This window comes from Pseudomyrmex gracilis, unplaced genomic scaffold (genome assembly GCF_002006095.1).
Source record: "Pseudomyrmex gracilis isolate BER0280 unplaced genomic scaffold, ASM200609v1 scaffold_99, whole genome shotgun sequence".
Taxonomy (NCBI): domain Eukaryota; kingdom Metazoa; phylum Arthropoda; class Insecta; order Hymenoptera; family Formicidae; genus Pseudomyrmex; species Pseudomyrmex gracilis.
In genome coordinates, this window is record NW_018020683.1 from 364745 (window position 1) to 377804 (window position 13060).

The following is a 13060-nucleotide window of genomic DNA, read 5'->3' on the forward strand; positions in this document are numbered from 1 at the left end:
GAAAGATGCATTTTACCAACTCGCGGCGTGTCGAATGTTAACGCGCGGTGCGGAAAAATAATTTCATTTTGTCATAAAAAATTAATGAAAAATTATTTCATTTTAATGACATATTGCAAGAAGAATGTTCGCGCGCGCGCGCACTTGACGTCGCAATTTAATATGGCGAGAAAGAGAAAAACCCTTAATTTATATTATCGGTGAAAAGGAGCAAATAGCGGCATTAATATTCGCATCGCGATGTCAGAAGCAGTCGAGGTTGAAAAGGATAATTTCTCGAAGAAGAATTCCGCTGACGAGTTTGTGGAAAAAAACAGGAAAAACACGGCACAAGAAGAGGCTGAAAGAAAGAATTGTCGTTCCAAGATACAACATCGGAGCGTTTATCGAATTCAGATCTTAATTGCATTATTCTCATTGAAAAACTTAAAAAAGACAATTAACTTTTAAAACTTGAAAAAATCGATCACGCATAATTCCAATCGAGAACGAGTTCTTCGACTGGTGATATTTAAATTTTTTATCGCGTATAAAAATAAACTGTGTTTCCTAGTTCGCGTATCTCTCTTTTATATTTCATTGCGTAACACGACGTTATTCCGATCAAAATTGCTAATAGTCTTATAATAGCAGATGATATTTCGGTTTCGCCTACGCGCCGTCTGACTTTTGCAATATTATTTATGTATATGCAACGACATTCTAGAGCAGCGATGCTTTCAGCCGATGTCGCGGGTGTGTCTGGCAACGCGAAGATTTTGAGCGAGACAAATGAGAGATAGAAAAACAAAAAAAAACAAAAAAAGACGCACCAAGAAAACCGCGAAAAATTTTATTCTGCAAATCTACGCGACAAGTAGTATTGCCGTGACGTTGACAAGTCCAGGTTTTAATACAATTATTACTATCTGTGTGTGTGTGTGTGTGAGATAATTTTCACGATTTTCTATTTATCCTCATGAAGTTGTTTTCCCGCAGTTAAATCGCGTTGAAAGAGAGAAAGAAGAAGAAGAAGGAAGAGAACACAATAATCAGTCCAAGAATTATGAGACATTTTTTTATGACTACTGTGTTCACGTGACTATCTGGTTTGCTCCTCAATCGTGATCTCGGTTATACTCGCGGTTATACTTACTTTTTTGTACAACCGCCAGCTTTAAGAAATACCGACGCGTTGGCATATAAAAAACCTAGTTTATTTTATATCAGATGTAAATTGCGTGATAAAAATTCATATGATTCCTCGCTTTTGACGTCGTAATTTAATTTATAGCTGAACCGAGTTGGGGAACCTTTTTTTTTTTTTTTAAAGCAACATCGGTCTGTCGCGAGTTAGAGAACCAGCCACCGCGCGTGTGTATGTGTGTTTGGTCGCGTTATCGCGATGTTTTCTCAATTGTGACGAAACTGAGTGTTTCGTTGACTTATAAAAAAATCGTCAAGATGAGCATTCCGATAAGAAGGATATTTCGCGTTTGCCCGCTAATTATCGAACGATCGATAATATGTATATTTTGTATATCACATAAATGCGATATTCGTGCTTGTAACGTAAGACTTCAGAGGGAATATCGCTCTTACAAAAGCAGGCGGTGCTCTGTATATCCGTTTCTACTGCCGCGTCGCATTACACGCGGACGATACACGATGTGTGCACAGGTGCTTTTGCGGTGGTGGGTTTCCTGTACAAACTTGAGGGATTACACGGTGACCTTTTCACGGGGTTTAAAACTTTCGGTTTTCGGTCCGTCGCGATAATTACACACACACGCACACATTCGCCCGAAATGTTTTTAAATGTTTTATATCGCATTAGCACAATGAAACGTTCGTGTACGAACGCGCGTTTCACATGAAAATCATTTTCAACGCGGGAGAAAAAAAATATACGAAGAAGATTTATAAGAGAAAATCTTGTGAATTAGAATTAATTCCCGACTGCTGCGAGTAATTAATTTCAATTAATTTATTTTGCGTACGAAGTCATTAAGGATTCATAAAATATTCTTTTCTAGCGCTACGAAATGCCCTAGTCAAGGTAAATATTGTTCTTTTTACCCTATTTTTTAGCCAGCGGTCTTTCGTGTCTCTGTGCAGAAGAGAAATTTAATTCCGGACAAACAATTCAATTTAAAAATCACACACGGAATATCAAAACAAAATTCGAGTTATTTTTCGCACGGAATAACGAAAATTTGTCGTGTCTTTGCGATTCTTAATCCGTAAAATTAAAACTGACATTGCGACAATGGATGTTTCGGCAGTGAAAAATGTTACATCGATCGCATGAAATCCATCGAAAGAGAGAAAATCGAGAGAGCAATCTTTTCCAGGAGACTCAAACTCGAATTTTTCAGAATCCGCCCGCGACACACACGCGTCTCACACTTTTCGCCGATCGACAACTCCGTTTTCTTAAACAAACAATAAGCTTCTTCGGTTTGCACGACCTGACCACAAGTCGGTATTGATCTCAGAATACCGAATTGAAACTGGACTGACGTATCGATTTCGCACGGCATGTCCTAGTTTCGTCAAGTCCGCGCCGTAAAGGATAAACCGACGTGTTCCTTTCCGCACAACGCTTTTATCCCGATTGTCCCGAGCGCGATTCGCGCACAATAGTCTCGTTAGTTTCCGGCTGGGTAAAAGTCCCATGTGGGAAATAATCCGTGGAGATCGAAGGCTCCGGCGAGTCGCGCCGGCCATCGGAACAAACGATGCGCCGTTCCGGTAAACGTTCTCCACGTGCACCGACCACGATGACCTTGGCACGCTTCCTTCAAGGTGCATCGACGTATATCGTTCCGCGATTTCTTCACGGCACGCATCGACCTGATAATAGCGAAGTCCGAGATTCGCGCTCGGCGAAGCGATATCGTCGAAACGAAATACGCAGATATGTACATTCGGCAAAAAAAAAGTAATCGCTTAAACACCATCTCTCACGCGACATATACACGCACGTATATTGCTAATTAACATTATAATGCAATTAATTATGTATTCAATCTCGCAATTAGCACACAAAAATCCGCGATTGTTCCGTGCTTACGGAACTCATCAATGATCGTAGGCTGCGTTCGAGAGCACTACTCGTATGCACTTTATCTTTCTCGCTCAGTAGATATAAAATAAAGATAGAGTGACGCTCGTGTGCTCACGCGAGTGATGTTTTTTCGAACGCGTAGCCTACTAAACGTTTAAATGATGATACAAGATACACACACGCACACACACACGGACATGTATATACGCGATGCATATAGCATGTAAATCCTGAAATATAATTTCCTCTTCAGCGATACTCATCGCGACGGGAAGTTGTGACGTGCCGTCGCGGAGTAACAGATGCTCGCGGTTTTAAGTCGCGAAACGAAGTTCCGTGTGCGGATGAACTCTCAACGTGTTGCGGCGGCATCTCACCGGGGGATCCGGATATATGTGCGAGTTTAGTGCAAGCGAGTTATTTGCCGAACCAAGCGAGTGTTTGTTTGAAAAGCAAACTCTCTCTCTTTCTCTCTCTCTCTCTCTCTCTCCCGGTGCTTCGCGAGATACACGTTTGTTGGAGGATGGAAAACCGCTTTGGAAGCAAGCTCTCCGAGTCGGCCATTCGGGAAAAACACGTAGGTACATACGGGCAAAACCTTGGCCCGTAGCACACGGGACAGCCCGACGACGACGCCTAGACACGCGAAATCTCTCCCGCGCGCCGCGTTTATTAATATTTCAGTAAATTCCCCGGTACGTTATGTGCGGATAATAATCTCGCGACGGCAGAAGAGTCATTACGTTATTTTTCCACGTACTACACTCTGAAATGCACAGATACAATCGGGGAAAAGAAAAGGTCGCGATTCTTGTAATCCGTAAGTATTGTATTAATATTGCAACCGGGGTCGAATTTCCGGTCGAACGCGACTGTGAAATCAATGGCCTACAACGGAGGCCGGTACACCTCGCTGGAAGATCTGGTACGTCTGCAAGTCTTCTTTAAATGCGTCGTCGATTTGACGGAGCAAACCAAACAAACAAATCGAAAAGTGTTAAATTCGGAGTCATCTGTTCGCGCATCGCGAGATGAGATTCCAACATGATACGTGGACGAGGCAGAAATTATATTATGTGCGCATGCGTTTTGTAGAATTATTTTTTTCTACAACAAATTTAGTGTCGCGCGGCACACGTCCTTCCGTAATCTCCGGACACAATTAACGCTACGCGCGATGTTATATATTTTTAAACAGCGTCGAGCTTTTCACTTCGCGACATTTTTCATTTCGCCGGCGACGAACACGCGACGATCAAAGAAAGAATTTTTATAATGTCAACCAAGATATTTCGGGAACGTGACCGTGTAACAATACGAAAGATTAAACCAAAGATTTGCGCTGACTTTTGCAACGCGTCGCGCGATTGCGCGGGACGGAGAACAATGCGCGCGTTTTCCTATAATAATTCCTTTAATTTTAATAATAATAAAACGCAAGTTATATTAGGTGTCATCGTGTATATAAAAACACTCTTAATGGAAATGCTTCATGTAGTTAAAACAGGATACGAGAACTCTCGATGGTGAAAACGCTACTTTCCTCGAAAAGAAAAACGGAAAAAGAGTATGTTTGTAAAAATAAAAATATCAGCAAACAAAATAAACAAGATGCGCAAACATTCGCCAATAAAAAACCAATGTTATTCCGCGATATCCGTTTACATATCGAAAAGTTCATGTTGGAAATATAAAACATTGCGTGGAAAACTGGAAAACGACGGTGAAAAAGATCAGATACAAGGAATCTGTATTTGTTTTTTTTTTTTTTTTTTTTTTTTTTTTTTTATGCGCGCGCAAACAGAAGTTTGTCTATTCGCTTAGGTAAGCAAAATTTCCACCGGAAATCAAATTTATCTCGCCACGTATTGAACACCCAGTGTAAATCCGAGTGTTTTCTCCAAATCATTGAGATTTTGTTGCGATGTATCAAAAATTTATATTTGTCACTATTAAATAATAATCTTGCAAATTCTTTGTAAAATTTGTTCCATTTGGACGCGTAAAACCCGTCATTCACAAATGGGGTAATGGGGAAACTTACTGGCATATTCAACGCTAGCGGTGAGGGAGGAATGTCCGAGAACACAAAACATAAACTGCGGTATCTTTTCGCCTTGGCGCGACAACGTGTCTAGCCGGGCATCGTTCGTTTATCAAGCGAATCGGTGCCGGTGAGTCTAGCCAAGTAGTTTGTCCCGCATCTCTCTCCGGGATTCCCCTTTCTCTACGACGGCCTCAGCTGGCACGAAGAGAGCACGCGCGCGGCACGGGCTTTGCGAACTAATTAAACCTCTTTCAGGACAGGTATTCGCGCGATTAACTCTCTGACAGCAAAGAGTTTGCTCGGGGGTCATTATCGATTCCGTAACGCAAGTTCTTGCAATAGTTTTTATTTTTTTAACGCAAAGATAACGTAGTTTTAGTTCTCAACGTCGCTAATTGAGGGATTGACAAAATCATGACGTAAAAAAAGAGAAAATGACTCAAAGTCCGCTGTCAAAGAGTAAAGGACGACGTTGACATGTCACTGACGGGAAGATATTCGCAATGAATTCGGAATTGGAAGAATTCTCGGTTTCTTTCATGAAGTTTGTTCAGAATTCAATTATTCAGAACGATGCAATATCGTTTTGCGCGATTGCAGAATGGAAACATTCCGCAAACGTTTGAATCCTTTCGAACTTAATTGCAGTCGCGATGTAATTTCAACTTCGTATATAATACTCGTTCTTACTATCGCTGACTCGCCCTTCTACCGAGACAGAAAGAGAGAGAGAGAGAGCTCTCGAACGCGCAAGTACAATTTCGAGATCATCGTTCGCTTCTTGCGGAAAATTCGAAACGTCTCGCATTACATGCAAATTTACTCTCTGTTTCTCTCTTACCTTCGTTAAATGTTAAACAAGAGTTGCCCTAACGAAACCCGATTAATCAAACAATTAACGAACTTAATCAAACGAAATCTCGACACAATGTGTTCCGCTTTTCAGTTTGTTAGTCCAAGATAAACGGCACAAGCGTATGCGCATTTTCGTGAAACAAGAGAGAGAGAGAGAAGACTAGCTTTACATAAAAAAATCCGAGTCCGATCGCTTTAACAAGAAATAAATACGCGGGAGATTTGTTCTTGAGAGGCAAATGAAAAGCGCCCGGGCACATAACGAGATCCGCTTGTTGCCTCGCGTAAGCCGTGTAATACGCAATGGCATGGACTCTAAGCGTCACTGCAATGTGCAAGAGAGAAAACGCGTATTTTTTTTTTGTTATCCGCGGAAAAATATCTCCGTCATCAATTATTCGAGTCACCACCGTTCTGAATCGTGAGATGCATCCCTCGCATCCGTGGCATAGAATATAGAATAATCGCGATGCGTACGTGTGTATGTCTACGTGTATGTATGAGCTCGGCTTTTGTGTCTCGAGTCGTGACATTTGCCAGCGAAGTCGGACGGGTTGTTGTACGGCGCGCGCCGTCGGACGGACGTGCGGAATATCCGCACCCGCGGAAATGGAGAAAAAAGCGCGTGATGCGGACACGGATCGGGCTCGTGACACGATCTGCTATGCACACAGGCGAAAAGGGATGATAGGAGATGGAGAAAAAGAGAGAAAAAGAAAGAGAGAGAAATGTCTTTACATCCGGCAAAAGGTCGATTTCAACTCCGCTTGCGGAAGGTTATAGACCTCGACGCTTTATTATTAACGCGATGTGTATCGATTTTGTCTGCCTGCCTCCGTAAACTCGTTTCTATTCTCGCGGTTGCAGATTTGTGTGGTGAAACTGAGGGGAGAAAGCGGGAAAGAGAAGATTGCCGATTTTTTTTGTATTTCTTCGCGGCACAATCCGAGGTTACAAGACGACTTCGTCATTCATTTCGCCGTGTCGAGCAAGATAGACAGGGGTGGCTTTTATTTCCGCAGGGGATAGGGGCGAGATTTTCTCGGGCGGTGAAATGAAAATTTTATCGAGTCGAAATGGCAAACGCGCGATAGATATTCCTCCGTGGCGAGTGAGTTGGAATTATTTTTAGTCTTTGTTCACATCGTATCTCACAAAGACATAACGTCCATTTAGGATGTCTCTGTTGAACGGTCCGTAGCTCCATGTGACGTCTAATGAACGTCTGATGGAGGTTTGTATAGAATGTTGTTCCGTGTGGAACAGCGCGTCGCGATCTATTCAAATTGCCTTTCAATTCACATTACAGCGACCGTTCGATCTCCCCTGTGGAAGAAGATTTGATTCTATGACGTCTACCGAACGGTAGCGCCCTAAGAGTTATAGCGCAAAGCAAGCTTTTTCATCGCGTTCAATGACGTGTAATTTTTCTACGAGAAAATGAGCGATTACAGTTCTTCTTGCTTCGGATGAAGCAGGATATGAATTAACCGTAAAGAATAAGACTTCATTGGATTTATCCGAGTCTTTACGAAGAGGGTTTTGCTCATCTCCTTTTTTTTTTTCACGTCTCATGCGTAAATGATAAAATTCTTTCTTTTTATTTTTGCTACGAAAGTTTTTTAATACAACTTTCAAAACGTATTGAATGTGAAGCGAAACTGTTTTACAAGAAAGCGAAAAAATTAAATTTGCAAAATAGAAGAAACGCAACTTTGCTTTGGAAAATTTTAAAAATTGCACAAATATAACATTATTAAATTCATGTTAAAATTTTAATCCCTTTTGAGCATGCTGCTTATTTTATGAATAAAAAGCGCACACTTCTCAAGCAATTAGATGTGCACGTTTCGAAGTGCAAGTCACGCAATTTTTTTTTTTAGCGACGCGATGTGTGAATATTTATTTTGCTTTATCTCTCACGGTCGTATCTAAATTTATATACTGTCAGTAAATAATCGCAATATTCTCTTCAGGAAATATTATTGTTGAAGCGATATCGAAACATGAATAAGTTGCAGCATTTAAATTTTTATATGTTAAAAAGTATTCGAGCAAAGCGAGATTGTGTCCACGGTGCGAATATGACCCTTATGTTGCATAATAGGTTTTTTCTTTTTATCGCGAATAGGCGCGTGGGCCGCGCTACCGCGGCTTTTTGAATTTTAGAGTGCGCCGTTCGTAGAAATTTATTGTCTACGGCAACCGTATCCTGAGACATGTATATACGCAATATGTCGTAGATTCCCGCTAAAAATACGTCTCCCAGGCGCGTCTGGGAAAGAGCGGATTGCGATGTATGTATATTTCGCGCCTTTGCCCGCGTCACTGAATTAGATTTTTCCGACGAGATAGACCGTTCGAGTCTAATGACGGAATAAAAACCAAACGGTAGTATAGATATGAGCATCTATTTTTTCTTCAGACCGAACTTTGTGTGAGATGTTTATGTTCAAAGCGACGTAAATTCGGCGCAAGATCGCGTCCTCGAGATATGTTTCTTCAAACTGAATTATATTTACACTTTCAGAACGTGTGATGTTTCCTCGATCGCAGAGAATCAAGCTCACGCTTTAATATATCGCTTACATAATTTATTTTTCTTTCGAGAGTTTGAAGTAATTTATTTGCTGATAGAACGAATTATCATGAGATAAGAGACAGAGATACGTCGCGATTGTCAGTAAAGCGGGACAGCTCACCTGATGATACATTTATCCGAAAAATCGTTGGAGAAATATAAATTCAAGATTCATCGACTTCCATCCTCTTTACGCAGGATGAACGATCCAGATCTCGGACTTCGGATCTCTCTCTTCACTTCTTACGTGTGGCAATCCAGAAAATTTCCTCTCGCACCCCGAAAATTTATCTCTCTAAGACCTTTTTTTTGAAGCAACGATTCATACGTTGCGTTGAAAATTTGATCTCCCATTCGCTCGCGATAATAAAACAGCCGTACGTTTTTTTTGTGTGTATGTGTGCGTGTGAAACAATAGAGTGTTCTCTTTGCTTTCGCCGAGACTCTCGAAACTGCGCGCGCGAATGAACGACGACGAGCGAGGGTCGCCGCCGTTTGGCCGGGAGGACCGACCACCCCGATGTATGTCCTTCTCTTTGATGCCACGTGCTGAAGTCAAACGGGCGTTAGAGCGAGAGAGAACGGGCGCGAGCGACCACGTCGGCGCGTCGCGACGCCTCCGTCGACGCGCGCAATTGACGCTTCCGGGGTGCGGGACACCTACTATAAACGCAGGAATCGCGATCGCGTCTGTGGATCTTGCGCGATTCATCTCTCACCGAAGAACTACCTGTAATGAGCTGTTTGCATTGCGGAACGGAATTTTCAATTGAAATTTATTTCCTTTCGTGTTTAACGAAGTACATTATTATGTACTTTTCCTCGCTCTCTTCCGAATATTATACACACAGCTCATTTTCGCAAATACGAGCGAAACATAAATTATTTTAATTAATTATTGCGCGTGTTTGAATGCAACGAACCGTAATTCCCTTGTTTGCGTTTCTCGCGCGCAAAACCGATAAATTTCTCGTTAACCGTATGCGTGAAGTGTAAAGGGTTAATCTAACGGTTATTGAATTACTGCTTCGTACATATCAGTATGTACGTCGGATCGGGATGAAATCGACAGCGCGTAATCTGTTTTGACAAGTATAAGTACGCAGCGCGCGCGGAATAGAGACGGATCGCGAAATCGACACGTTGCAATTTCTGACGATATCGGAGGTCGTCCTCGCTTCTGATCGTCGTGTTTCTCGCGCGAATTGCCTCGCAGCGGTCTTTTTAAAACCACTCGTAAGGATCACGACCGATTTTACGAGTCCATTTCGTGGATATATTGATCTGTTACGTTTATTTTTAGCGAGAAGCCAGAAGATATTGATAATCAATTTTGCCATATTGTTTCAAGAAATGTTTAAGAAAAAGAAAACAAAAAGAGAATATATATGTACGTATACAGTATGATATTTCACATGAAAAAAAAGTTCTGACCATTCGAAACGACCATCGTTTGTTTTTTATGAAGCACGATAAGATCTTGTTAGTTTTATGAATTTATGAATTTTTTTAGAATTTTTTGGAAATCCGGCTGTGTCTCCCTGGACACTCGGCAAAATACAAATCTTCATCATTTTTTCGATAAAGACAGATATTAACAATTTAAATTAGAGGTCAAGTACGAGCTTATGTGTCGAATGTACGTGCAAAAATATAGTCTTTTGAACGTGTAAATAAATACACGTGGAATTTCAAATTAAATTCAATTTAAAAAATTCATTTTATAACGATGTTTTGGTTTGCATTTCATATGTATAAAATATTCGATAGCTAAAATGTAGTTTTTTTCTCGCACTGGAGTTTTTAAAATTTTATAAGAGAATTAAATTGAGTATGTTTTATACATGAGATCCCCAAACCAAGCCGTCTTAAATGAATTTTCGAGTTCAATTTAATTTTCACGTATATTGATTTACACGTCCAAAACAGATAAGAGATTTTTATTTTTTAAATTATTATATTTGCACGTTACACATCCAGCACACATAGATAATGATCTCTCTAATTTAAGAAGTTGTACATTATCACGAGCTTTAATATTTGATACATATATGCCTAACGTGAAAATTACACGAATAAAACGACTCTTTGTTTGAACAATTGATGAAAATTATCTCAACGATACACATATCGCGAATAAAACGAATTTAAAATGACATTTCATCAACAATTCTTATCTCGTGTAGCAAAAATCAACAATGATAACATGAGCGCGTAAAAACGGCAATGTTATAAAAAATTTATTATTCTTTTTAGATTATCCATCAACAAATCTTTTATCTCTTCTCTCTCGTTATGTCTGATGATAATTTATTTGAAAAATATTTTTTCTTCAATTTTAAATAGTTTCAATTTTTTATTTCATTTTCTGAAATATTTAAATATTTAATTTTTTTAAATATTGGAATACTTTGCTTTAATACGTGCTGCTTTAATATTTTTAATATACTTTGCAGTTTGGAAACAAGGTCTTAACGCAAACAAATTTCTTATGTTTTAGAGCACCAGGCAATGGCCAGTCACTGACCAATTATACGTAGTATACAATCCTATGCCTTTATTAGATGTTCACTAGACATCTAATAAACGTTACGTTTACGTGGAAAAGAACACTGACTAGAGAATTAAATAACGCAATGCCGAATTATCGCTATACAAGAGACAACATCCGTCTTACTACGGCTCAAAGGAACTTTTACGAAGACAATGGATATTTGGTATTTCCCAACCTCGTGCCGCAAGATTTGCTCGATAAATTCCACAAAAGGTATAAAGCGCGAAACGTGCGCATCAAACTTACGATGCGATGTTTCTTATATTGCAGAAAACATATTTCAAAAACTAAGTATTAAAAAAAATCTTAGTAGTTTTTTTTTTATGTGACTTCTATAAAAACTTGGAGGTACTCGTGGCAGTTACGTTTTGTATTGCGACGTCAAAAGCGAGAAATTTTAGATTAACTTTCATCAGCAAATAATCGGGAGTTTTTTTTTTCAATTAAAGAAAAAAAGATTGACGCAATGTTTTTTCATCGCGCGTACCGTAGATATTTGAACGTGGGGAAAAAGATCTTTTTTCATATCCAAACATCTACACGCGAATTGAAAATAATACTTCTGCAATTGCTACGTCAATCAGAATGATCTTATCGGCAATTTGCAGTATGAAACTCAATGATGATCTTGTAGTGTTTACTGGACCGTTCGACGTTTCGGTAAATTTACTGACGGTTATTAACTCACGCAAATACCGCGTGCAATCGCGGTATCACGAACAATTCACACACGGATATTCGAATGAAATATCAAGAGGGTCGATTGTGCATCTATGCAATGTAGTGAAAAATAATTGCAAAAGTGAGCAAATTTACTAGTTGTCGACCAATAAAATGGTCGGATCACATAAATATTTTAATAAAAATCGCTCACTTTTTTGTCATTTTCACTACGTCGCATAGATACACAATCGGCTCTCTGAAATGCCGACGTACAGTAAACTGCAAATATTATATCAGGTCTCTCTCCTTGGTATCGATCATAAAAACGCATCTCTGGATAATTCTGTTTACTCAAAAAGAGAAGAAATAAAAAGATCAATTTTTAGAAGAATATTAAAATCTCGTATTAAAGAACGAGATTTTAATATTTCTGTTTTTCTTTAGATTTGACGATATTGTCGCGGGTCGAGCTCCGCGAAATGGATTAATAGTTATGCGCGATGTGAAGGACAAGAAATCGGTGAATAAGATACAGGATCTGCAATTCGACCCGGTATTTCTTGAGTATCTCAAGTACGAAAAGATCCTCGACATAGTCGAGTGCTTCACAGGACCGAATATTCTAGCGATACACAATATGCTGATCGCGAAACCACCCGACGTTGGATATGGCACTTCGAGGTAATAATAATCTTCACGCTCTCGAGATTTGAAGCCAATTAATAATCGATTGTTAAATCTTTTTTTTTTTTTTCATTTCTTGTTCGGTTTGAGCGATACGAACATGATCCGTACCTATAGGTAAAAATAAAAACAGCAAAATCTCCTTTCTTTCGTTAAGACATCCTCCGCATCAAGATCTGTATTACTTCCCGTTTCGTCCCGCCAACAAGATAGTGGCTTCTTGGACAGCCATGGAACTCTGCGACACGGAAAACGGATGTCTCTATGTGGCACCTGGATCGCACAAATACGAGCACTTGTTTAAACATGGTTATCCTACAGATGGAGTGGTGAACAAATTTTACCACGGCATACAAGTAAAACTGTTCCTTATGTTCTTTTTTAACTTTAAATTAGTCGATTGTTTTTTAACGTTGTTTCCTGTTTAGAACTTGCCGCAAGTTCACTGGGTGAACCTAGAGATGCAACCTGGCGACACGGTGTTCTTCCATCCGTTGCTCATACACGGATCCGGCGTCAACAAGTCTAACAGAACTAGACGAGCAATTTCCTGCCACTACGCGACAGCGGACGCAACCATGATCGAGGTATGTAAACGAAACAAATAAAATACGTGAATATAAATAT

The 13060-nt window shown here is 39.9% G+C and overlaps 1 protein-coding gene across 3 annotated transcripts in view; it reads left to right on the plus strand.

Moving 5' to 3' along the window:
- Positions 1–13060, plus strand: part of LOC109855790 (phytanoyl-CoA dioxygenase, peroxisomal-like) — a 42301-nt gene that overhangs the window by 29031 nt on the left and 210 nt on the right. For 2 of the 3 annotated variants that reach the window (XM_020430390.1, XM_020430389.1), the window contains exons 2-5: positions 11033–11299; positions 12194–12430; positions 12591–12789; positions 12862–13020. In XM_020430390.1, the coding sequence (XP_020285979.1) occupies positions 11097–11299; positions 12194–12430; positions 12591–12789; positions 12862–13020 (798 nt within the window). In that variant the 5' untranslated portion in view covers positions 11033–11096. Of the gene's footprint in view, positions 1–9834; positions 9923–11032; positions 11300–12193; positions 12431–12590; positions 12790–12861; positions 13021–13060 lie in introns of those variants that run through there. The other variant, XM_020430391.1, reaches the window with a different exon arrangement.